Source organism: Hakea prostrata, chromosome 10, assembly GCF_041222555.1.
Source record: "Hakea prostrata isolate BN-2017 chromosome 10, UWA_Hpros_2, whole genome shotgun sequence".
Classification (NCBI taxonomy): domain Eukaryota; kingdom Viridiplantae; phylum Streptophyta; class Magnoliopsida; order Proteales; family Proteaceae; genus Hakea; species Hakea prostrata.
The window spans coordinates 49,303,679-49,331,083 of NC_142609.1; the positions used below are offsets into that span (position 1 = coordinate 49,303,679).

The window sequence follows — 27,405 nt, forward strand, 5'->3', positions numbered from 1 at the left end:
TTGCCCTTCTCCTAGTACTTTCTTCTAGTACTACTAAGTACTAATGCTGGTATTATGTGGGTATAGTGCTCCACTTGTGATTTTATAGTTCACAGCATTGTCATAACGTTCTTTCTAAATTTCTTCCATTAAGTCTTTATTGATATTTCTTGCATACTTTTGACTGCTTTCTAACATTTATGGTAGTGTTGGTTGGTTAATGTTCCTTCAAAAATTCTTCCATTTATTGATGTTTCCTGTTTACCTTTGGCTGCTTTTATTGTTTACTTTTTCAGTTAAAAAGAGTAATGGAATCTGATGCAGCCATGACAGAGGACCTAATTGCTTATAACATTATTCCACTGGATGCCCCAGTTAGGACGAATGCTATCATGTCTTTGCCTGAGGTAAGATATGTGCCCCCCTCTTTTGTACACCCCCCTTTCTTTTACAACAACCTCACCTTCAACCTTTACTTTAATTGAGATTAATTGGGTGTTTAATTTTCTAATGTAATCGTTATTAGGTACGAGCGGCAAAGGCAGCTTTGAGGTACATCAGGGAACTACCAAAGTTGCCTGCAGATATTCCTGTTCCTGCTACAAGGAATGCAGATATGTTTGATTTTCTGCAGTTTTTCTTTGGATTTCAGGTTCGTATTATGATGGACTTTAAATTCTCTTGAAGTATCTCCATCATTACTTGTCTACTGAGTTGTTAAAGAATGTGTACCAGTTAGCTTTCAAATGTTTCTTGAGACGCTCCTAAGTGTTTTACATTCTAACTTGAAATTAGCTGCGTAATAGTAGTGATATTTTATAGTTAATATCAGGGAGGCAATGGCTGCTTTTAAAGGGTGGATTTCGGCTCAGTGTAAGGTTGCTCGATTGTGACCTAGTGGTCACATGTTTAATTAGGAAAACGGCCTCTTAACGGAACTGGGCTATGGCTGTAATACACTTAGATCGTCCCAGAGGCCCAGATCCTGCAATTGCTGGAGTGTTGTAAACATTTGCTAAGTACTACATATACTGGTTGATCACCACATGGTGAGGCCAAGTTATGATTTGTGAAACTAGTCCTACCCTTGGGCCAGTCACAAGACCTTCTTAGCATGCTGAATGTTCCTTGCAACTCAACTCCGATCCCATGGTATCCGGAGCTATAAGGCTAGCCTGGGGGCATGCTACTGCACCAATTGCTTCTTTCCATTCAAGTAATATACTAATGTTATTAGACTTCAATTTTGTTTGGGCTTTTCAAATGAATGCTTATGGATCTTGGTTCTGCTCAAACTGGCCCAAGATGTCAAATCCGTAATTTCATTTTATTTCACTTTGTACAGTATTGTATCACAGATGCATACAGACAGGTGTAGAAATGCATGAAAATGGTCATATTTAAACAGAAAATAGTAGATACAGCCAACAAATAGTCTTTAACTATAACACACATAGACATATGAAAAGTGTGCTAAACTGAAATTGTCATAAGCTGTCAAAGATCATACTTCATGTCTGGGCCCTTGTAATTGAGCCCAATATTCAGACCTAAGAAGCGAATCCAAAGCTGGCCGAATCCCCCTCAAGGGTATTTTGGTTTCCTTGCTCCCTCAGGGCTCAATATGGGTCTAGAAAGAATCCCCTTGATCCAAGGGTCCGGGATCTAACTTTAATTTTTTTATTTGAGTTAGTAGTTTGAGGGTTATGGTCCATTTTAATTTCCTAATTTGTGTTGAGTTAGTTGTGGATAAGATAAGATTATCCAAGAGGGTTCTTATCTTTTAGGAGTTTGTTTTGATTAAGAGTTGTCTTTATTAAAGAGTCATTGTAATGAGGTGGGAACCTAATCTACAAAGGAACCCACATAGAGTTCAAGTTTTAATTAATTAGAGTCCAAGTTAAAGAGTTAGGTCAGTAGTTGGATCCTAATTAGTTAAGGAGTCCCAAGTTGAGTCCAAGTGTCCTGTCTAAGAACTTCCAGAATTCCAGCAGCCTTCAAGTGTCCTCTTCCCCATCAAGCAAGTACAACCCCAACCCCTTCCCTACCCAGATCCATCCTCCCAAACCCTAAAGCCATGACCCTAATACCGTTGTCTATAGGTTCTGCCTTATTTCTCCCTTACAACCTTTTTTATATAAAAAGGAACATTAATTGGAAATGTCAAATGTCAAATGACAATTTGACCTAAAAAATGTGAAACCCTTCAAAAAGCAACTGAAAAAATTTAGGAAATTTCGGAATAATTAATCCCATGAGTTGGACAGGATGTGGTCCCTGTTGTGGTGAAGGCCCTAATTTGGAACTTTGGCTATGAAAGGCCCTGGTGTCTACTTGCCGGAGTAGGTTAGGAAATTAATGTACCCCCTGCGTTACTTGGTTTTCTTTTGTCTGACTTGTCCTTGTCCCTGATCCACAGTTGATTGCCCCTTTTTCCCCGCCTTCCTGCTTTATATTCAGTTGAGCATATGATCATTATTTTTATTGATTTTGTTTTGTGGGTGTTATGATTATCTGATTCTCAGTGTGCATCACAAAGTTTGCATCTAAACAGCTCCATTGGATTTTTGACAGAAAGATAATGTTTGTAACCAGCGGGAACATATAGTTCACCTCCTTGCCAATGAGCAATCTCGACTTGGGATTCATGAAGAAATTGATCCAGTAAGTGCTGTGCTTGTGTCCGTATTTATGTTATTGTGATTGTTTATTTCATTGGAACTTCATACAGCCTTGTCTTGCTTGCATATATTATTTACTTTTGAGAAAAGGTTCTTTGAGTCTCTGATGTACAGTATGCTAGCAACTGTGTCTTTCTTCCCCCCTGGTTGTCACATGAAATGACATCGCCAGCTACATTGTATGATACCACTATGTTGCACTTTCTGATTAACCTCCTATGCTGCTTGCTCTGAGAACCTCTTTTCTTTCATATTGTTTTATGCATCTTGGCAGCATGCCTGGAATCGGTCATCCAAAAGACTGCTTAGAATCATATATGGACTTGTTTTCACCTTTTGAATGAAACTGATTGGGATAATAGTCTCAAAACTGTGAAAGTGGAAGACATTCATCCTGTTTGGAGGTGATAGACAACTGGATTGTGATTAGCCATCCACATAATTTGGTTGGTTTCATAGGTTTTCTTCTAGGTGATTAAAAGAATGGAAAAATATCCCCCATGATTTGTGACAATTCCTATGTCCCTTTTCTTCATGCGTGTAGCATCTCCATTATGTTGATAGGGGGTATGGTAAGTTAACTGTAAGGTATATTTGGGTCACAACAGTCAATATCTCAAGTTTGGTGGTTTTTCTCTAACAAATGCCCCGTGTAAGGGCTTGCAGATCAATAATATAGTAGAAGCTGTACAGTTTGCTGCTAAACAACAATTTTCTTTCGGTTTCAAACTGCCTGTGCAACAGCCCTTGATCAAGGCTAAGGGCTGGCCATTGGGAAATTAATTCCGTACGAGCCAAGCATGATTTGCCATAGCTAGCTTGACTTAACCCACATTATCACTTCATTGAATCCCCATCCAAGCAATCTTTGCATTTGCTACCCAAACATGCATTTCGAGAACCGAAGAGACATGACTTTAACCCATCCATGACGCTAGCGCTTGCTTGATTTAGTACATGCTTTCACTTAATTGATTTCCCTCTTACTCACTTGTTCAATGTCTAGGGCCATTTAAGTACCGAACTGAACCTAGTTCTTGGAAGTTTTTTCACTGTATCCCGATATACATGTTTGTGTAACACTATGCTTTCCCTTGTTGTGTGTCTAGGGTTTTGTGTGATTACCTGATTCTTTTAAAACTTATAGGAATCAATAGGACCGTCATACTAACAGCTATTATGTATGGTGTAGACATGGTTTGAGAACTCGTGATATATATCATTTTTCAGCTGAGTGGCCAGACAAAAAATTTACCAAATTTTGTTGGGGTCATGCTCATATCTAAGTCATATCTCGGATATCTGGACAAGATCTCTGCTATCTTGGATATATCTTTGTATCTCAACAATATCTTGCTGGTATCTCAGATATGTCAGCGAGATCTTGGAACTTAATTGTATCTTTTGGCTCGGCATGTTATGTGAGCTTTGTAATTCGAACATTGATGATGAGTATTTTTAATGTGTAATATACCATAGTTTTTTGAGTTTAGAACATTACTGTATTCATTTATATTAAGTTTATGATGTGTACAATAGGATTTATACATGTGCTTCTTCAGAACTGGGGTTTTAAACTTAGGGTTGTAAGGGAAGTCACATATGCAGTTGTCTTTTCATCAATCTAAGGCTGCCATTGTGTCTCAAATGCCTTAAGGAGGCTGAACAGCAAGTCTTAGCACCCAAAAGACTCGATAAATAACAGAGTTGGGAGGAAAAAATTTCCCCAACTCGTTTTTTAGGCCCAGTGAGATGGCTGGCAATTGTGAGTTCTTGAACCATGGTTGTTACTTTGGGTGTCTATGGTATTTTGTATGTTAGATTGCTTGATTGGAAAGCTTTATGGCATTTTTACCAATGCTATTATTTCCTTCTATATCTGATGTGACATGAATTATGTTCTTGCCAACCAATGCTTTATAGACCGCTTGTTACCCATTCAGTGATTGTTTTTGATTATCTTCGTCATCCTATTTCTTCTTCTCTTGTGACTTCATTCCTTGTTTTCACTGCAGAAAATAGATGAGGCTGCTGTGCAGAAAGTATTCCTGAAGTCCCTTGACAATTACATTAAATGGTGCCACTACTTGATTATTGCACCGGTTTGGGGCAAGTATGCAATCATACTGCATCTTTGTTTAAAACATTTATCCAGTCAAAAGGGTTCTGTGACCTGTTTCTTTCTTGTAGTGAGCGAGAGAGAGAGAGAGTATTTTTTCTTTCTTATGTTGGATTCGATGAGACAGAATATTTACAGTTGTTAATTTGTGTATAGTTTGGAGGCTGTTAGCAAGGAAAAGAAGTTACTATTTGTTTCTTTGTGGTTTCTGATATGGGGTGAGGCCGCCAACGTCAGATTTCTTCCAGAGTGCTTATGCTACATATTTCATCATGTGAGTTTGACAACTAAATATATATTTCTGACCCTGCACCCCTTCCATGATTTATTTCTGTTATAGTATTAAGAAATGCCCATGTGTACCCACTTGTTATGTGTTTTAGTTTTTCTACTCCTATGATGTAAACCCTGTAGAACATCGGTGCCTCTGCAGGTTGTATTATTATTATTATTATTTTTATGTTTATGATTATTTATGGTTGAGAAATTGATACCAGCCTAAGCCAATGAAATCAACCAAGCTCATTTGATCCACTTGATCCAAGGCCAAGAGGTAGCCAATCTCCAAGTAGCTAGGCCGCTTTTCAATCCAACAACCTAATCCCACTCAAAGAAATCCGTTTACTAGTGAGGAATCTTTACAATGCCTTTTGAGATACCTTAGTAGAGTTATGGTGTGGAAGCTTCATAATGGATGATGTTGTGGCATTCACTTTCAGAATCTATTTGGCTGAGTTTTTCTCATGAGTCTTCTCTTGAGGATAGCCCCATGACTCCTTAAAAGATAACCAAGACAACTTGAATCTAGATATTGTGCTTATTGTTCAGAACAACCAATAAGAAAGTGGAGAAGAAGCTTAACAGTTTTCTAAAACTAAGCTGTAATTTCAATAATTGGGTCCACAGTTGAAAATCAATGGTTAAGATATCATAGGATTTTGTAGGATCTTTTTGGCTCATGGAAAGGCTTGGTTTTTGTTATTTGTAGAAAAAGAGTATAGAGTTGTGAATGGAAAATTAATTTATTTTATTATTTTTTTGGCAAATATTTGAAAGTTCAACCTTGAAATGTTTGAAAAAGTTTCTTTCATTCCTTTAAGAGTAGGAGTTCTGTTCCTTAGCTACATCATAGAAGAGTTGTAAGCCGCCATTGTACTATTGGGGTTGATTTGTGTCCTAGAAGAGAAATCACTATAGTCTTTCCCTTGTTCAAGATTCATTTTCTTTCATCGTGGCAATATCCATACCTGTAACACAATTTTCGATATTCTCCAATGAAATTCTGAAGAAGTCTTTTTAATTGAAGACATAGCCGCGTGGGTCGTTGTTCAGTTGGCTTTTGAATCAGCTAGTTAGCATTTATATTGAGGAAGTTACACATTCTATTGAGCATAGAAGAAAATTCGACCCAAATTGTCGAAATTTCGGTCAAAATGTCTGCATTTTTAAAAAACGAAATGAAAAATTCAAATTATTTCGGAAAAGTGTCAAATTTCAACCAAAATTTCGGAGATTTCAACCATTTCGACTGAAATTTTGACCATTTCAACATTCAAACTTGTTTTTCCTTAGTTTTTGTTGATTTCTATCCCATTTTCACCTAATTTCCACAACTCCTTTACCTTCAAACACCACTTTTGCTCATTTTTTGCCTTCAAACAGCTCCTAAGTCACTATAGCTACAAAAGAAACTCCAGCAACAATAGAATGTGAAGCATGAGCCATACCCAACAGTTCCAAATTTTCTCTTTTTTATTTTTGTTTTGTTCGTGCCTTAAATGATCTTGTATTGCCTTGAAATTAATATATGTTTAGCCTAGGACTATGATCTATGATTGTGTTTTGTTAAACTTATCTTTTTATTATTTGCTACTATTTTTTCATTTTCTGATGTTAATATTTATTTTCTAAAATTATGTATTTTTATTTTATGTATATATAGGCTTCAACTTAATATATGTGAGACACCATCACTTGATTTAGTCGGTCATTTTATTTTGTTGACTTATTGTATATTTAACCATTCTACCAAACAATTCATGTATGTTGATGATTCTATGCTTGTATGCAATACAATTTGCTGATTTATTCAGTAATTAATGTGTTCTACTGAGCTTCATTCTGCACGTTTTCTCTTTCTAAATTAGACTTTTAAGTTTAGAACTGTTCAGTAGTTGTAATTCTCTGCTATTGGATTTTAGAGATGTTACCGTCATGGTCCTGGTGTTGTATGTCTACTAGATAAGACTGTTTGATTTTCCTATGTAAATGTTCACTTCTCAATTAGGGAAGCTTGATCTCTCTGTATTCATAGGAAAATCCTCTTGTTTGCATCCACCGGGACTGGAAAATTATGCGGAAGATGAACCATTTGGGTACCCCCTGTATTCTTTCATTGAACCATTTTAGATAGTCTGTTAGTGGGATGTCACTTTCCTTGTTTACCCCCTGTATTCTTTCATTGCTAATCTGATATATGAGAATACTCTGGTGTGTGTCCACCAGGACTAGAAAATTATGTGGATGATGAACCATTGAGGTTGGATGAAGCAACAGAAGATTATTAGGAGAAATTGGAAGGCCTGGTACTGGGTAGTAGGATTCTGGAAGGTCGATCTTATCATTGACAAGCTGTCTCAGGTGATCTGCTTAGAGTATGCAATCTTAACAGGGAGGTGAATATTTCAGAGGTAGTAGATCAGCAGTATACCTTCCATTATGAGTAATCCCTGGATGTAGAGGATGTGTTATCTGATGGGCCATGGACTTTGGCAGGGAACCTTTTGGTTCTAGATGTATAGTTGACGACTGGTGAACATGACCTTAACCATGAAGAGTTATGGACCCAATTCCATGGCATTCCAAAGGAGCTGTTAAGGTTGGAACTCGGACTGCAAATATCGAAGAAAGCGTTCCTTGGAAAGCATTGCATTTATAATTTCAGGTTAATCCTAATACGCTTAGGTCAGTCCTACTTGATTTAGGTTATGTTTGAGAAGTCCTACTGGGGTTAGGTTCTTGGGAAGGGCTGGTGTTGGGATCCTGTGTGAGTGGGGATGGGAAAGCTAATCCTAAATTGGCGAAGGAATTGGAGTAAGGGTATGGAAGATATTGGTGATCTGATGAAATTAGGATTTAGGGTTTCTAGAAGTTGAAGATTAATTGCAGGAATTTTGAAAACCTGATGGAGCAGGTTCTTTTTTTTTTTTTTGGATGAATAAATAATTATATTAAACAACAAGAAACAAGAGCACAAGGTCTTTAAGCAGAAGACTGAAAAAAAGATATAAGGCCCCAGGTAACAACATGATGCCTCTTCCTTGGGGAATCATCAACGAAGGGGTGGGGGATAGCTAACAGCCTAGAAGAAACATCAAAATTGATGGCATTCCAAATCCTATCTATAGAGCAGGTTCTTTTGATGAACTAAAAGTAGGGATAACGGGAGGAGGGGGAAGGTGTGATCCTATTGGGAAATGGAGGGGGTGAGAGGACTAGGGGATCTAGGGTTGTAGGGGATGGGTATAGTGCTGTGACTGCTGTTGCAGGGAAGGAGGAGGGGTGGGGGAGGTTGCTGATAGGGTAGGGAAGGGGGAAAGCGTTGTGGTTTGCTTACTTGGGTGTGAAGGTTGGCTGCTGGAGTCGTCAAACTACCGCTGGAATTGAAGAACTAAGGCTGAAGTTGTAGAAGATGCACTCTCGAAGCCGCTGCAGACCTCCCAAGGAAGCCCACAACTTGATGTCTCCAAACTCTCAATTTGTTATTCAATTCAACTTGTCAATTGCAGACTAAGTTGGCTTTATTTTTAGCCTAAAAAAGAAACAAACTATGACTCGGACTAGGAAACCTAATTGACTTTAGACTGACTTTTTAATTTTGATTAAGACTTTGACTTGCCTAACAACTTCTCACATAAACACAGTCTATCATAACTTACTTTAGAGAGATCCAATTAGGATTCTGAGAGTTGATATGAAGTCCTAATAGATTGTAGACTTAAACTAGGGGATCCCAACACAACTAGGAATCACATCTGGACAAGGAGTCTGCAAGACACCAAAAACTTGCAAAATTATCAAAATACCCCTGGATCTAAATCGGGGCCGTAGGGTTTGGGGAAGTGACCCTCGGCCCTAAGTGACTCCTAGAAATTGTTTGCATCAATATCATATTATCTGCCCCAACCTAAACCGTAAACCTGAACCTTCTATTAAACAAGCCGTGGCTCAACACCCATCATCTCGTACTTCTCAACTTGAAAGCTCTAGTGCAGTGGTGGGTTTTGAAATCGTGGTTTTAAGCTCAATGGGTGGAGAGGCTGGCGAACTCATATAAGCTCGGACATTGGCAATGGGATATGGGCAAAAGTGAGGATGTCATGGGAAGAACTGGTTAGTATGGAGCATGATCACATCCATGGTTAAAGATCTCACTCTCGAACAAGATCTCACCCCTTCCAAAAATAGAGATCTCGAACGAGTTGGCGAGATCTCGGTTGAGATATGGTCTTTTTTGGGGCCAACTTGATGGGTTTTAGGGTTCAGGCTGGGTTCAAACTTGGTAGCTAGCCTAATTTAGGCATTCTGAACACATTGATGGCCTTGGATTTGTGAGAAAACAACCCTAAGTATGAGTTCTAAGTCTACCCTAAGTGTGAAATCAAAATGCTGTAGGATTGGGGAATGCAAGGTTATATAACATGTAATATGGAACCTTTAAGGCATATAAAGGAAAATCAAGTGTATCAAATATATCAAATAACTTAAATATCATCAAAATTCCATCCATATGAGTATCACAATCTCGACTTTCGAGAAAAATAATAAAATTATATAACCATTAAAAGTTTTATAGAAGTCACAATTCATAAGTTCATAAGATAAGCATAGAATGATTGATCTTCCTTTGGTGTTGTAGATGTGCTAAGAGTAGTTGCAAGTAAAAATCTAGCTGAAATCCTCAAAAAATGGGAAAAAATTGAGAGTTCTAGCAAGATCTTGCGAGATCTCGAGCGAGATGTGGGAATCTCGCCCTTGATCTCGTCTAGCCTTCTTAAAAAATGTGATATCTTGCGATGGCGAGATATTGCAAGATCTCTTACCATGATCCCATCCCCGGCTTGGTGCATTTTTTAGAGATGAACCCCTTGAAGCTTGGGGAGAACTACCCGAGACCCCTAACAATTTAAAGTTTGAATTCTCTCCTCGAAGTCCAGGCCAAATATTATATTTTTAATGGGGACTTGGTGTAGTGAGATAAAATTCAAAGTAATTGGAAGAAAGTTGAAGCTGAACAACCAGTTTGTGATTCCTCTGGTAGGATCAGGAGGAGTTTGGAGATTTTATCGCTGGTGGATATAAATGTTCAAATTCTTTTTGCAAGTCACATAATCATAGATACAAAAATACAGGAGAAGACATGTCCAATTTCTTCCTATCATTTATATATGGCGACCCGCTTTGTAGCTTAAAGTCAAAAGTATGGGATATCATATCAAAGATTAGAGAAGGAAGACATGATCACTACCTCAACTCTATATTCAGCTGGAAGGAGAAGTTTGGAGGAGTTTAAAGTGCCAAGCACGGATTTCTTGGTTCAGAGAGATGCTTGACAATTACTGATCGTACTGCTCATGGTCCAAGGTATACCTAGATCAGTCTGCGAAAAGTTGGAGCTAATATTAAGGTTAAATTGGATCTTGTGTTTGCTAATGAGATTTGGAATAGAATGTTTATGGACTCTATAGTAATAGTGCTCTCAGTAGATTGACTCAATTACTACCCCTTTAAATTTCACCAGACATCGAAATGTCGTCGTTCTTCAGTAGATTGACTCAATTTTGTTTTAGACCATGTTTAGTCTCGGTAGGCTTGAGACAATTGTGGAATTTCTAGGATTTAGTAGCATGATTGTGACAACATAACTGCGATAAGCACTCCTCGTAATCTAGTACAACATGATAGGACAAAACATGTGGGGATCAACAAACATTTTATAAAAAGAAAGGTTGAATAGCGATGTGATCTGTGTGCCATTTTTTGGAGTGTGAAGATGAAGTAACTGATGTCTTTGCTAAAGGCTTACCTTGATGGATGTTTATCCTATTTTGACCAAGTTGGGCGTGTATAATATCTTTGTCCCAACTTGAGGGTGAGTGTTGTGAGAGTGAGGATATTCCCTTGAACTGGCACGTGCAAGTTGGAGTGGAGTCTCAATTGAGTTAGGACATCCTCTTTAAGTCCTTTTTAAGTCTTTGGTTATATTTTCCTATTTAGTTTTGTGCTTGTTTGCAAAATAAAGTAACCGTAAGTGCACGGTATCGTGTAGCTAACGGGTCGATCTCAGGGAGATACGCCACTTAGAATTTAACCTCTTAATGGTAATGTGAGAGTGCAATGATTCAAATTTGTTATTTAATTAATTAAACTAAACAAGCGGCCCTAATCCATACATCTACTGCGATCGAATTGAAATGAAAAATAAAGCAAACATAACCTAATCATTCATCATCTAATAAAAAAATGCATAAATAAAATGCAGGAAAAAAATGCATAAAGTAAATAACAAAGCAATAAAAGGAAAAGTGAAACCTTAACCAAAGGGAGGCACAACTGTAGGAATCTTTGATCAAGGACCCAGGGGGAAATAAGAACAATAAATGAATGCTAAAAAAAATAAATCCTAAGTTAAGAACATGGAAGGGGAGACAAAATTGGGAATGGAGGGGGGAGAGAAGATTATTGACAGATGTTACTTACTTGCAGCTTTGAATCTCGAATGACAAAAATAATCCTTGAACGATCGATTTGAATCTCAACCAACCCTAACAACCAAATCTTGATCACTGTGATCTAGATCTGCAATTACTAGACCCAGAGAAAAAAGAATCATCTTGAAAATTAAAACTCGAAACTTGAAGCTTGAACTTGAAATTGCATTAATCAAAAGAAAGGAAATACACTTGCATAAAATAAACTAAACTACTTCAATATTCCTTGCATTACATAGAAAAATCTAACCTAAACATTCAATCTAGAAACTAGAACCCACAAAGTAATCAAAGAACTAGAGAAAACCTAGAACAAGCTAAAGAGAATAGAAGGTGCAAAACTAAAATAAATTAAAGAGAAAATAAAGTGTAAAGCTTAAATAAATTAAAGAGAAAGAAAAGGTAAACTAGATCTAAGAGGGGAGGGTATATTTATAGGAGATGGTGAATGATTTATACATAAGGAAATAAATAATAATAAGAATAATAATAAGAATAATAATAAGAATAAGAAAAATAAAGAATAAAGAAGAGTGAAGAACCTAAATTTGTTAGAAAATCTAAGGAATAAAGAGAGAGAGAGAAAATGAGTGGAGAAGAAAAAATAAAAATAAAAATAGTGGTACAAACGTGAAGAGGGAAAGTGGAGAGAAATTGGAGGGAATGAAAGAAGAAAAAGAAAAAATATTTAGAAAAGTGTTTTTGGGTTAATTAAGGAAATAAATAAAATAATAAAGTGAAAGAAATAGAAAGTTGGGAGAGAGAAAACTAATTAGATTAAGAAATAAAATCTTCTAGTTAATCTATAGAAAAAAATAGAAAATCCTAATCTTTGACTACTTGTGGGCTCCATACATTTTTCAATTACAGTAAAGAAAAATAAAATAAAAATCCTATTCTAATCTCAGCCATAGATCAAAATTGGCTTATTTATTTCTAAGATATTTTGGAGTTGGCCCATAATTGCATCCCTAGCCCATCATGCTCCAAATCAGGCCCATTTTCACACTTGAGAATTTGAACATACCTCTTGACGTGTGAAATTGCATGTTTCATACCCAAAACTCCAAATATTTGTTCAAGTCCTAAAAATTCATAAAATCTGCAAAAACAACATAAAACCCAAGGTAGCTCTACTCTAAGTGTGTAAAATGCATGCTTTATGCCCTAAGATTTCACACATAAATGTGATCATCAGTGCCCCTCCTCCTCTAGGTTGGCTCTTGCTCATGTTCGTAAACCTATAAATACCCTGTTGGGGCAATGAATGAAATCAACCTTTCTCAGAGCAATTTCCTCTCATCCTTGACATTATTGTATATAGAAGATCTGGTGCTTTACTACGGGGTTACTTCTGATTCATTTGAGGTTCATCAAGTGTGTTCAAAAGGACTACTTTGATGGCTGGCATGTGCCTTCTCCTTTATATGGGTGGATAATGACATGATCATATAAATTCTGATGGATTGGGCTTCTGATTGAAGCAAAATTATGGAATTATTGCTTCTGATTCTACAGAGCTTTGTAGTACATTATGTAGGACACTTTATGTTTCCTTGGTGGTTGTTCTTATGCTTGTAAAATTTTGTTGCTAGCTGCTGCACTGACAACACTGTTATTTGTTTTCTTTTTAATGTGAATTTTGTTGTATACCTTTTGTACTGGTTCAGCTTTTTCCAATGTCAATCTCAGCTTTCCGTTGTAGTTGCTTATCAAAAGCATTGAATAAAGTATTTTAATGTTCTTTGCTTGGGCAATGTGTTCCCTCATGCAGTTCTACCCAACTGAATGCTATGGAGGCTTATCAAAGTAATTTGATCAACTATATTAAGTAATTTGCTCGGGCAATGCGTTTCCCCCCTATTAAGATTTAGAGCTTACCTCATAAAGCTGCACGATATTCACTTCACATTTCTGTTGAGAGACTTTATTTCAATCCATAAAACTACAAACGTATCTATTCATTGAGTAGTTTCTATTTTTGAATTGAATGTGTGTTTGTGTAGTATTTCCTCTTTGCCCGTGGTCTAACTTTTTTATATTTAACAATGTATATCTTAATTCAGATGGTAAGGGAACTTGAAGAGCAATTACGGCAGCAGAATGTGGAGCGGCCAGAGCCAGCGGAGAGTTGTAAAACTGATAGTGGAGTATCATTCCTTGAGAAAGTCATTTGTCCTATATATGAAGTTGTTGCCGCGGTATGTCTATGTTCTTTGTTTTCTCGATTTTCATCTATTCCATGCATAAGTGATGCTCATGTCTATGTGTTGATGGTCTGAGGACTTCTGACTTGTGTTATGGAGACACAATTAGTCTTTATAATAGTGGGAGGGTACAGAAAGAAGAAATTCTTGAGGGGGACTATAACATAATAATATCCTAAAGACAATTCTACCATTTATTCTTAGAATCAAGGATTCAATCTCGGTTTCAAGGCCGGTTTTGGCCTCTGGCCAAAAACTGAGATATCTAGGTTTCCACCAAACGGGCCGAAACCTAGTACGTTCGACCTAGCTTTTAAGCCGTTATAGCCCAGTTTTTCATGTAATTTCTTGCTAACTGCGATATCCAGGTTTCCACCAAACGGGCCGAAACCTAGTATGTTCGACCTAGCTTTTAAGCCGTTATAGCCCAGTTTTTCATGCAATTTCTTGCTTCCTACCTATTTAAAGCATAATAAACCCAATGGAACTAATAGTTGCCAAAAGAACCACGGTAAAGTTATCATTCAAGTATACTAACATATGACTAGTTCCGAGAAGTACAAACTGTATTTCATACATACATAGAATCATGAGCATACATGAATTGTTTGATAAAATGATTACATATGCAACAAGTCGCCAACTAGCAACTACAATGTCCCAGATTTCAGTTCCATGTTGAGTGCTTGCCGAGAACCGGTGGATCCATCCTTGTCTGTAGTAGTAGTCCGAATACAAGATGAAAGCCGGCCATGACATGTTCATGAAGTTATCCATGAACTTAGACAGTGTATCTATAGGTGGAATCATCTACATAATGTAGATATCCCATCCTAAGAAATGTGCCATAAGGGAAAATGTTCTCCATCACACTTGCTCTCGAAACTGGCCCAGCTGGTAGTGATACTGAAACTCAAAAATGGAGTCTGCCAGTGATGCATAGGTGGGCATGGTTCACACTACTTCTTCATCACCATATGATCTATACCCATATACTGACTTCATACTGCTGCCATCATCAGAAGAATAAATAGACCCCCCCCCCCCCCAAAAAAAAAAAAACACTCCACCATACACCATATGCTGATGATGCTCCCCCATATCCATATGGATCATACCCATCGCCATAAGCTGGCCCATGGTAAGCCCCATATGGTGTAGATCCGAACACTCTCCCTGCCAGTATGCCACTTGTAATATGCAGATCCTCTAGTAGACTCATCCAAGCTCTTGGATCCCATGGAGCCTGTGAAGCTGGCCATGTCCATCTGAGAACTATCCTCAGGAGGTCCACTTCTGAGACTACCACTGTGATGTCTATATGTACGTGCTAGTGATTCCTGTGGCATAGGCTGAATCAGCTGAAGATGACTCTCCCCTGTGGGCGTTGGTGCCTGTGGTGCTATTGGCACTTTGTCATGCTGCGGTTAAGAACTCGCAGTGCGACTGCTGCTAGGTCCAGATGGAGCCCCATGTTACGCCTGTGACTGAGAACTCGCTCTGTCCAGCAGTATTTTCGGGGCGATATGGGTCTCTTTTCTTAACATGTGTTGATTCTTGTATGTTAAAGGATTGCTGTTGCATAAGTTTTAATTCATTTTGTAGGGGATTTTTCTATTAACTCAAGCTTAATGAATGTTAATGCTTTATTTTGAAACATGAAATTTTGATTAATCTGATGACGTCATGCAGGAAGCTGCTAACAATGACAACGGACGGGCACCTCATTCTGCCTGGAGAAATTATGATGATTTTAATGAGTACTTTTGGTGAGAGCTCTTCAGAATGTCTCAACCATTTTCTGAACAGTAATTCACTTGTATGATTGCTTTTCTCTATCCTACCCATATAATTTTCCCCCCCAGGTCACTAAGTTGTTTTGAGCTAAGCTGGCCTTGGCGCAAAAGTTCATCTTTCTTTATGAAGCCCAAACCCAGGTCGAAGGTTGGTGATTATCTTTATGTTGTGCCGTAGAATGTTTTATAGTTTTATATGACTCTGGTTTTCCGTGCTTTCCCTGCTGTGGTGCTGCATGGTTGTTTCATTGTATCTTTGCGTTGAATTTATCCTTATTCTTATAATGTTATGTTCTTTCATGACTTCTACTTCTTGCTAAATATTGGATCAGTCTGTCATTGTATCAGTGGAAATGTGTGTGTCACCAACTATACTTGTTAATCCGATAGCCTTATGCCACATTTTCTTGACCGAGGTTTAAAGTGTGTGGCAGTTGGTAAACCAAATATGCTTTCAATAATTCTGGATTTGGGATGGCTATTCACTTACTTTAATCTGATTAATCCACCTACTTGGAAATTAGAATGGACTCGCTTCCAGTGTGTGTATATGTCATCAAGCAACTGAACCAACTTCGGTCTTAAAAAAGTGGACAACGTAAGGCAGCTGATACTGGTTGCTGCCCTTGTCAATTCAATTTATTGTCTATGAAACTTCAAAATCTGATGAGGCCCGAATGAGGAGGCTGGGATGCCAACTTATGTATATTCTTAAATTTGACCCACCGTCTTGAAAGATTAATTCTTTAATCCCTAAACCATCTACAACAATTGCATAGAAAATTAATTCTCTTTGTCCCCCCCCCCCCCCCCCCCCCCCAAAAAAAAAAAAAAAAAGAAAAAAGAAAAATCTATATGGTGACCTAGGTAAAATCATGACTTCAATTTGATCATTCTTTCGTATTCCTTGTCTTATAAACCATCTGAAACTTGATTTGTGTTATGACTCATGAACAAGACAAATTTCTTGACAAGGAACAAATTTTGGTCGAAATTGGAATTTTGACCTTGCAAAAAGGGCAAAATTCCTATGTTTCAGTCGAAATTGGATACTTTTTTTTCCTGACAATTGTAACTTCAATTTCGGGTTTCAAATGGAATCAAAATGATTTGGATTTTTGCATATGACCTATTTTAAGCATAATAAACACTATAGAACTACTAGTTTACCAGAAAAAGCATTGAAAATGTAACATCCAAGTATATACTACATATGAGAAGAAGCGAGAATGTTACCAAATAGAAGAAAGAGAGTGCCTGATACAAGAAATACACACTAAGTACCTTGAAAAGCTCCACAATATGCTCCAAAAATTACATACATGCTTCTAATAATACCTTCCTATTTTTAAATATAATATATACATAAGTATTTTTTAATATATAAATAACTTAAAAATATATAAAATACACACTAACTATCTTAAAAGGCTCCACAACATGCTCCAAAAATTGCATACATGCTTTCACTAATACTCTCCTATTTTTAAATTTAAAACAAAAATTAATTAGTTTTTTTAATATTTAATTATTTTAAATTATTGAAGTATATATTAAATACAGTAAAATTACATAATCAACAGAAAAAAAATTGATTCAACACCATCACAGCAATATGGTGTCTCAACTCTCACATACATTAATTTGAAGCTCATACATCTACTATACATATACATTTTTTGCAATATACATAATTTACTAAATAATTTTTAATAACAAAAAAATAAAAAATAGTAGGAAGAATAAAAAAATTAATTTGGCACTACAAATTCATAGATCAACACTCTAAAGTAAACATACTTAAATTTGGAAGCAATCCAAGAAGATTTAAGGCACAAACAAAACAAAAATAAAAAAATGAGGAAGTTGGTTACTCACCTTGCAAGATTTGAGAAAATGCACAAATGGAGGAGAAAATCTAGTGTTTGAATGAAATAGAGTTGTAGAAATTAGGTGAAAAGAGGGATGAAATCAAGAAAAAAAAAAATTTGAAAAGAGGGTTGAAATGTTTGAGGAGATATGGCTCTGTAGGCTCGAAATTGACGATAGGTCAAAAAATAGGTCGAAACTGGACACTTTATAGCATACCGTTGTGTCGTTTTGGCTCGATATCATATTGGGTTGATATTTTGTATCGTATCAACCGAAATTTCAGCGATACGATACGATATAGGACACTTTTTGTGCTTGTCCTTGTATTTCGTTTCGATTTGAAATTATGTAGGCATTTCAACCGAAATTTGGTTAATTTTGGTCAAATTTTGTTCCATGTTTCTTGAATAAACTATTCATGAAACAAATGGTCCCCTTTTTGCCACTAATGGCTCTCCTGACTTAGCCCTACTAGTCCAGCCGCAAATATTTTTTTTGAATCTACTAGTGAGATTGATACAATGTGTCACGTCAAAAGCTCCCTAGGCTTATCCCTATTGTTCCATCAACTAATATGACTCTTCATTCTTCTTTGTCATATTGAGACATTATCTCTATGAACTCACCTAGTTTTTATGTTTACTAAACGATTACAATATCATATATAATTCTATATTGATATTAATTTATATTCTACATGTAGTATCATTAATAGAACATATCCTCTATGGCAAGCTAACTCCTTGTTTACTGCGGATTACCTCAATCCCCAAGAAATACTTTAGATCACCCAAGTCTTTGGGTTGGAAATATTTCTGTAAGTGTGCCTTGACTATATGGATTGCTCCAACGTCACTGCCTAAGAGAATAATATCATCAATGTAAACTACCATAATGACAATACAATCACCCTCTTTCTAAAAGAAAAAGAGTGATCAGAAAAACACTGTACAAATCCAAAAAACTCCACGGTCTAGCTAAATTTCTCAAACCAAGCCTATGTAGACTGTTTGAGTCCGTAAATCGCTTTATGAAGCCTACAAACACAAACATTGTCCTTCCCTTGAGCAACATACCCTAGAGGTTGCTCTATGTAAACTTCTTCATGAAGGTTATTGTATAAGAATGCATTTTTTATGTCAAGCTGAAAAAGTGGCCAATTATAATTCACAGATAAAGAGATCAAAACATGGACTGAATTAAGTCTAGCCATAAGAGAAAAATTCTCAAAATAGTTTACATCATATGTTTGTGTATAGCCCTTGGCCACAAAGCGGGCCTTGAGGCTTTCAACTGTACCATTAGAATGGTACTTAACAGTATACACCCATTGACATCGGACAATATCTTTCCAGGAGGTAAGTTTTCCAAAGACCATGTATGACGAAACTGTAAAGCATCAATTTCCACATCTATGGCAGCTTTCTAGCCAGGTTTTTAAGGGCCTCTGTATGATGGGTTGGAATATGAATGACAGCTAGATAAAGAGCAAGGCAAATAAAGTTAGGAGGTAGATGAGAAACATTTACAAATTTTGAAATGGGACAAATAATGTTAGAGCATAAAGGACAAGTATGAGTACCTTTCCTCAAAGCAATTCCTTGAGTCATCGAGAGCAGAGTAGGATCTCCACTAGAAGAATCCGCTGGTGGGGAGGATGAAAAGGGAACATCTGTAGGACCAGTTGCATTCTCCACTAAAGGATAGTCGCCAATAGTATCAGGAGGAACTGTACTATCCACAATACGCTCTATCAACTTACGTCTCCACTGATAAACCTGTAGAGGGACATTGTCGGTTGAAGGAACTAAAGAGGGATTATCAGGAGCATCATCCAAAACACGGTTATCAACAAACATAGATGGACTAGGGTAATAAGGAGTATCTGTAAAAAAGGTCACATCCACACTTGAAATTGTTTCCGATAAACAGGATCATAAAAGCAAAAACCCTTTTGAGTATGAGAGTACCCAAGAAAAATGTATTTAACAGACCAGGGGGAAAGTTATCCAAAGTATGTGGTGTGTGAACAAAACTAACACAACAAAATATTTTGGGGGTGGAACTAAAAACGGTTCTTCATTGGGAAAGACAATTGAAAAGGGAGATTTTTAAGAAAGTAAAGTTATAGGTTTTTGGTTAGTTAATTGACCAGTAGTCACACTAGTAACTAGTGGGAACATTCATTTGGCAAAAGAGCTCGTGCAACCTCCATGAGGTGGCGATTTTTTGTATTCAATCACTCCATTTTGTTGGGGAATGAATGAACAACTGGTTTGATGAATCATTATAAGAGAATCACAAAAGTTTGATATATCATGTTGCACGTATTCTAAAGCATTGTCAGATTGAAAAATTTTAGGAGGAAGAGAAAATTGAGTCCTTATTCCATGAATAAAAATTTTAAATATAGTTAAAAACTCTGTCCGATCCTTTAAAAGATACAACAGGTAAGACGGAAGTAATCGTCCACGAAAGTGACAATACCGAAAACCATGTATATTACTAATTGTGCAAGGACCCGAAATATCTGAATGAACAAGAGAAAACTAAGACTCACTACAAGGGACAAAGCGTGGAGGATAGGTGGCATGATGATGCTTCCCTGATTCATACGCTTCACAATTTAATCTAGACACAAACTTAAAAAAAGGAAATAAATTTTTTAAGAATTAGTAGTAAAGGTCACAGAGCAATTTAATGCTTTACTTAACTGACTCACAGATAATAAATTAAAAGAAAATTTAGCAACATGAAATACGGATGACAAAGTAAGAGAGGGTGTAGGGGAAACACTTTAAGAGCCTACAATAGGTGTGGAATTTCTATTAGCTATGACAACATGATTATTAGTGGTAGATTTAGAAAACGAGCTAAAAAGTGATGACTTACCAGTCATGTGGGAAGAGGCCCTTGAATGGATGATCCTAGGGGTGGGCGTAGAAGTGAGGGTGTTATGTTACTTGCGTGGGAGAGTGCGGTAGCAGAAATACTAGTGGATGTGGGAGCACTGGTCTCAATATTTTGCAATTGGCAAAGGATTTGGCTTACATCATCTTGTAGAGTCTTAGACAAGTCCCCTGAAGATGATCCAGAACCACTATTGGTGTTTGCTACAGTATCAATACCACCATGAGAAACGACATGATTGGCTAAATGCTTGGCCCACTTTGGCTTTCCATGTTTGACCCAAGAACCTTCCACTAAGTGCCATGTTTTACTGCAATGAGTGCAAAGTTGAGATGTTTTATCAGACAGCTGAACACCAAAGCCTCCAAAAGATCTACTGACTCCCCCTGCAACACGACCGTGTCCCCTTTCGTCAGAGGTAATGAAGGCTGAATTTCTCCTTTAGAACTTTTTTCAGGAGAACTCCCTTCAGGTAAGGCAATACGTTGAAGTCTAGTATATGCTTCACTAAGGTTGGGGACATGCTCACCAGCAAGAAAATGTCCTTTGATAGATTTCAGTTCAAGGTTCAGTGCTGCAAGAAACTTGGATACAAAAAATTCATTTTGTTGTGTCTTAAGCTTCTCTATATCTGTGGTGAGAGGTTGAAAAACATTCAACTCCTCCACCTCTGTCACGACCCCAGTTTTCACATGCTTGGTGGGGCCCACATTATGGACATTTAACTAGGGCGCGTGACAGTTCCTTCCTTTATCAACCTGTTTATAACTACTAAAACAAAATGCTAAACTAAACATTCTCAAAAACAAACAAACAACCTGTTTGATAGTTTTTGACTCATAAACATATGTACACAGTCTAAAGTCCTGTTATGTTTACATTTGACTTTTCAACAGTGTCTAGTAAAGTACATACAGTCTCAAAAATATATACATTCATAGTTCAGTTAAACCAACATCAGTTGCAACAAAAGAAAAACGTTTCCATCTTCAACTTTATAAGTACTGTCAGGTGGCAACACCCTTGCCCTTATCACATATCTGAGGACTTGTCAACATTTTTAATAGTGAGCTTTGCGGCCCAATAAGCAATATAGACAACCATGTAAGTAAGTCAGGCAATTCATCATGTATCAATCATCACATCACTGTCATATAACATCATGTATTCTAATTTCCTTTTTCATTTTCCTTTTTCCTTTTTCCTTTTTCATTATTATATCAGACCTAAGCGCTACCTGTAGAGAGAGCACCATCAGTCTAAACCACACAAGTGGCGTTAGTCTCAGTCTCAGTCTTAGAGGTTCTCATGAAGAGATTCTCTTTCAGTCTTTAGGCACAAGGCCAGGTGTTCTCTACAGAAGGCCATCATTGGTCTAGTATATTTTTCCACTTTTCAATCTCGCTTCATGCCCTCCCATTTGGGTACTTAAGTACCAGGACTTACAGAAGCCATTAACATTTTATTCTTTTCACTTTTCAGTCTCACTTCATGCCCTCCCATTTGGGTACATAAGTACCAGAACTTACAGAAGCCGCTTCATGCCCTCCCATTTGGGTACATACGTACTAGGACTTACAGAAGCTATTACATTTTATGTCTTTCTTTATTCTTATTATTTCCTTTGTTTTCTTTCCACTTTTTAGTCTTGCTTCATGCCCTCCTATTTGGGTACATAAGTACCAGGACTTACAGAAGCCGCTTCATGCCCTCCCATTTGGGTACATACGTACTAGGACTTACAGAAGCCATTACATTTTATTAATGTTTCTTTTATTCTTTCTTATATTCAGTTTCAGTATTACATTACCATGCTCTGTCCATTTCAATGTACATTTTTCATTTCAATCATCATTTAGTCCCAACTGAACACAATTCATGCAATTCAATCATTTAAATATGAGAGCATAATAATTCCACATCTGATAAGCATAAACATCATTTCAAATTCACAATTCAACATCTCAAGAATACTATTGACATTTCAACTCAAACAATTCAATCAAGTCATTATCTGACATTCGATCCCATGCATTTCTATTTCATTCACAAGACATATATCATGCATTTTCATAATTTGCGTAAGTGAGTCAATAAAATCAATTCTATATTAACATGTGAATGTTACATGTCTATTAAATAGAATCACCTAATTATAACATACATGAGTTGGTCGATATCACTTACCTGTCTCTGTTCCATGTGTTTGTGTTTTTGACTCTGGTTCCGTCAAAATCCGCCCTCCCTCCTGTACCCCAAATAATTACTGGCTATTTTGAATATGCGGGAACCAATGGGAGATTTTCCCCCTTTTTTTTTAATTTTTATTTTCTCTCTCCTACTTTCACTCTCCTCCCCACTTTCTTCCTCTCTCTCCTCTCTTGTCTTTCTCTTCTCTCTCACCACTTCTTCTCCACTCTTTCTCTCTCTTTCCTTCTATTCTTCATCTCTCTCTTCCTTTAATGTTTTGCAACTGCACTTCTGTTTCTCTTTCTTTTCTCTCACGTTCTTTTCTCTCTCTCTCTCTCTTTTATGCTCTCTACTTTCTTCTCTCTCTCCTCCTCTCCTTTTATCTATTCTCTTCCTTTTCTCTGTTCTCTTTAGTTACACCTTTACATAACTCTCTTTCCACTTCCCTTCTCTCTCCTCTCCACTTCTCCCATGTCTTTAATGGCTTCCGCTCTCTCTCTCTCTCTCTCTCTCTCTCTCTCTCCCTTTCCACTCTGTCTCTCTCCTCTCCTCTCTTCTATTCCTCTTCTCCACTCACTTCTCATTCCACGGATAATGTGATGTTGATTACTTTATCACATTAGATATATGCAAAGTTACTTAAATAAGGTGGTAAAATGGAATTGAATATGTGTCACTTCCTCTTTCCTTTATAACTATTATATGCATGCATTAGAAAACAATGGCCTTCCACGTGAGGTGAGGAGGTGGGAGAGAGAGGGGGAGGTGTCATCTCCTCTCTCCTTAACTTTCATTTTTTATATTTCATTGTTTAAATTATAATATAATATATAGTAACGTACACATAAATATTTAACTAAATGATTAATGGGCTTTGTTATGGGCTTGTGGGCCTGCTGTAATATCTTACATAGGGTCTACTCTGAGGTGCTAATATTAGTACCTATGGGTTCAGAAAATCATGCTGATCATTTCGTCGTTTTCAGTTCATTCTAATTCATTTGTTGTGAGCAAGGTAAAAAATTCGATCGAAATGAACATTTCGACCTTGGAAAAGGTCGAAATTTCGACCGAAAGTGGGATACTTTTTCCTGATTCTTGAAAACTCAATTTCGAACCTCAAATGCACTCAAATTGATTTGGATTTTTGCATACTAGCTATTTCAAGCATAATAAACACTATAATAACTACTAGTTTACTAAAAAACTACTGAAAATGTAACATCCAACATTCCAAGTATATAGTACATGAATCAGAGAAGAAGCTGTATTGTTATTACTTACAAGTTACAACTTACAACTTACAAGTCTATTCTATTCAAGCCTCAAGGTCTCCCTCTTCCGTCTGCACTCCATACAAATGACAATATAACTCCCATGATGTTTGCCCCCGCCCCATATAGTTTTTGGACATAGTCAAAAACTGCACCTCTGTATGTGGCCTCATCCACATGCATAAGATTCCCTAACGGTGGGAAGTTGTGAATCTCCAAAGGAACTGGTGGTGGTGGGCCTTGTGGCTGTGGAATAGTGTGGAAGATTTGCTCAACAAATGAAAGACCACCCTGCCCCTGGCTCTCAGGACTAGGAGAAGGATAAGGATACTGATAAGGTCGTAGTGGCTGACTCCGATAATCGACAGTGGGAGGGACACCATAAGCTCCATAGGCCGCTCCATAACCATAAGGCTCCAGTCGTGGCTGACTGGCCTGACCCTGAATCTGATAGCCAGGAGGGACACCATATGGTCCATAACCATAAGGACCATAACCATAAGTCGACTCGGTAGAACCAATACTCTCCACAGCAGTATCATATGAGGACTCTGCAGGCCTATGCCATCCGGATCCTCTGGAGGTGGAGGAGTCTCTAGCATCATCAATGCTCATCGATCTTATAGATCCCACCAAGCTCTCGACATCGGATGGACGGTAGGACCCATATGATGGCGTGTCCTCTGTGCTCCAGCCATGCTGTCTCCCCTTCCCCTTCCTCGAATATGTAGAGGAAACATTTTTGCCTCGAGATGCAGCTCCAGTATGGTCTGAATCCTGTGTCGCGTGGGTGAATTGACTCTCTCCTGTGAATCTCGGTGGTCGTCCCTCCCCCCTTGACTCTCACGTCCAGCAGGTGGTGGTGGTGGTCTCTCCCTAGGATCAGCTGAATCCGATCACGAGGTCCCACACCCTCCTCATCCCCTCCATCATCACCATCACCGTCATCATCACCACCATCGTCGTCATCGCCGGAGGCCTGAGTCACCTCATCCTCAGTGTCGGACCAGAAAATCAAATCCTCACTCTGGGTGGATGCACTAGGGTGTGGCACGTAGGGTCGGGCGGGCTCTGCATGTGGCCTCCCCTCTTGGGCCATGAAGTCCCCCACATCAGCCCCCATCTCCTCTGCAATCTGACTATTGGGAAGACCTCCATCCTCATCCAGCAATCCGTCTCCACTATCCCTGATCCAGTCAACTACTGGGTTATCATCATCATCCATCTCAAATATGTCGGCCAACTCGATATTGGTGCTCTCTCTGTCCATCCCCTGTCTAATATGATCCTCTCTCAGTCTCATATTATAGTGTAGGTAGACAAGGTCCTCTAGACGCTTCACACCCAATCGGTTGCGCCTCTTCGAGTGAATGAGGCTGAAGGTGGTCCAATTTCGCTCACAACAAGTGGCAGAACATGTTTGGGAGAGCACTTTGCTTGCAATCCTACTCAAGTTGTGTGAATCACGTCCAAATTGCAACCACCACTCAACTGCAACAAACATAGACTCCAAGTCATTTTAATACTTAAATAACTAAATTAAAGATAGAATATAATAATTAAATGTATAATGAAATAAATGAATGAACTTACCCGCAGGGGCGGTTTCCCGTCCCGATACGGCCACAGCACGACCGAAGCTCCCAGTGGCATCCCTAAAAGCCTTTATCTAATATATAAAGAGAAAAAACAATAACTAGTTAGTACTTAGTAGTTACTAGGTTAATGACTTAGTATAAAACTACGAATTGTGAATATCAAATGATTCTAATCACTATCTCACCTCCATAAGGATGACTGCTTGTTTAGCTGTATCCGGTTCGAACTTCTCCACTACAGTTTGGACAGCATCCATCAAATCTTGCCTCATCCCAAGATTGTCCTTGTAATGGTACTTGGGATTTAAATAGTATGCTGTGTAAGAAAAAGTATGTCATAAAAGGGAATAGTTAATGCTTAAGCCTTAATAGTGTGATAACATAATGAAAATTAAATTAAATACTAAACTTAACAACTCACCAGCCTTATGCAGTGGATGCTGCAACATAGACTCCCATCTACTGTTGATGATTTAAAGGACTTTCTTGTTGCCGCGTGGGTGGACCTGAGCAACTTGCTGCTTCATCCTATCTACTGCAGCAAATATGTGTGCTAGAGTAGGTTTTCTTTGCTGATCTACCATCCTCAACAAGAAACTCTCATCAAGGATAGTCAACTTCACTACTATCCTCACATTGTGCCAGAAACTCTCATCAAGGATAGTCAACTGAGCTCTACTTCCTCCCACTGATGAAGAACCCTCCCAGTTAAACCACTCCTCTGATGCAAACATACTCCTAAGGCCAGTCTTCCTACTCTCAAAGCTCTGCAGTGCTATCCAATTAGTAGCAAACCTAGTTATGCCTGGCCTCACTAACTCACCCTGACACTTGTCCCTCATCATCCTTAATGCATAGGTGTGGTTATATATGAAGGTGCTAACATGTCGAGCTTGGTCCACCGTATTCTTCACAAGCTTGACCTTTCCAATCTCCTTCAACATTAAGTCAATGCAGTGAGCAGCACAAGGAGTCCAAAAGAGCCTATATCTGTCCATCCATCAAGGCATCAAGCCATCAATACAAAGTTATAAAGTGTACATGTATATGTGTAATGTAAATATATGTATTTACAAATGAAAATTAATACTATATGTTTAGACTTTAGATACCTGGAGTTCTCTTGCATCTTCAACCCAGCTTTCTTGTAGTTGGAGCCATTATCAGTCACAATTTGAACTACATTTTCCACTCCAACCTCCTTCACCACTTGCTTCAGTAATTTGTAAATGTATTTTGCATCCTTCTTCTCACCGGATGCATCTCTGACTTGAGGAACACTGTCCTCCCATCACAATTCAACATGAAATTGATGATGGATTGTCTAGTGGGACCAGTCCAACCATCAGCCATCAGAGTCACTCCATAATGATTCCACATGGGCTTTAATCCCTTAATGTATTCATTTATGTCCTCTTTATGCTTAGGCAAATACACATTATATATCTCATATGGAGTGGGGCCCTGTACACCACTCCCAGCCCTGCCTATCTGCTCAATCATATCTCTGTAGTAGGGCCCCTGAGCTGTATGTGCTGGAACACTATGGTAATGCGCCCATTTGGAGAAAGCCATCCCCACTTTCTCCTTCACACTCCCCCATAAGTGCTTCAACTTTCTCTGTTTATGCTCAGGCCTCGCAAATAGGGCCGGATCATTGCGAAGAATCTCAAGATCCGGATCTGTAGGATGTGCTGAGGAAGCTCGACCCCTTGTAGGGGCCCGTGGGATAGGAGCCTCCTGCCTTACACTCTGAGACCTCATAGGGACTTGGGAGCCACCTATGCCTCCCATACCTACTGGCTCTCTAGAGGACCCACAACCCAGACCCCTCTGTTGCCTCCTGATGTCATCAATCCTCTGTTGCTCCCTACTCATCATCATCGCCCTCCTCAGCTGATCGGCCTCTGGATCAGGGTCACTGTCTCCTGGTTCATCCCTACCATAACCCTCAGGATCTGGAAGGTCATCTAAGCAGGCATCCTCGAACTCATCCCTCTGTGTTCTCT

At 38.2% G+C, this 27,405-nt stretch overlaps 1 protein-coding gene across 2 annotated transcripts in view; it reads left to right on the top strand.

The window, feature by feature from the left end:
- The window catches only part of GSL10 (glucan synthase-like 10), a 126,135-nt gene that overhangs the window by 35,724 nt on the left and 63,006 nt on the right, over window positions 1–27,405 (top strand). For both annotated transcript variants that reach the window (XM_089136988.1, XM_089136990.1), the window contains exons 6-13: window positions 276–386; window positions 506–631; window positions 2,554–2,643; window positions 4,676–4,773; window positions 4,936–5,053; window positions 13,616–13,750; window positions 15,449–15,525; window positions 15,622–15,700. In XM_089136988.1, the coding sequence (XP_088993114.1) occupies window positions 276–386; window positions 506–631; window positions 2,554–2,643; window positions 4,676–4,773; window positions 4,936–5,053; window positions 13,616–13,750; window positions 15,449–15,525; window positions 15,622–15,700 (834 nt within the window). The remainder of the gene's footprint in view (window positions 1–275; window positions 387–505; window positions 632–2,553; window positions 2,644–4,675; window positions 4,774–4,935; window positions 5,054–13,615; window positions 13,751–15,448; window positions 15,526–15,621; window positions 15,701–27,405) is intronic.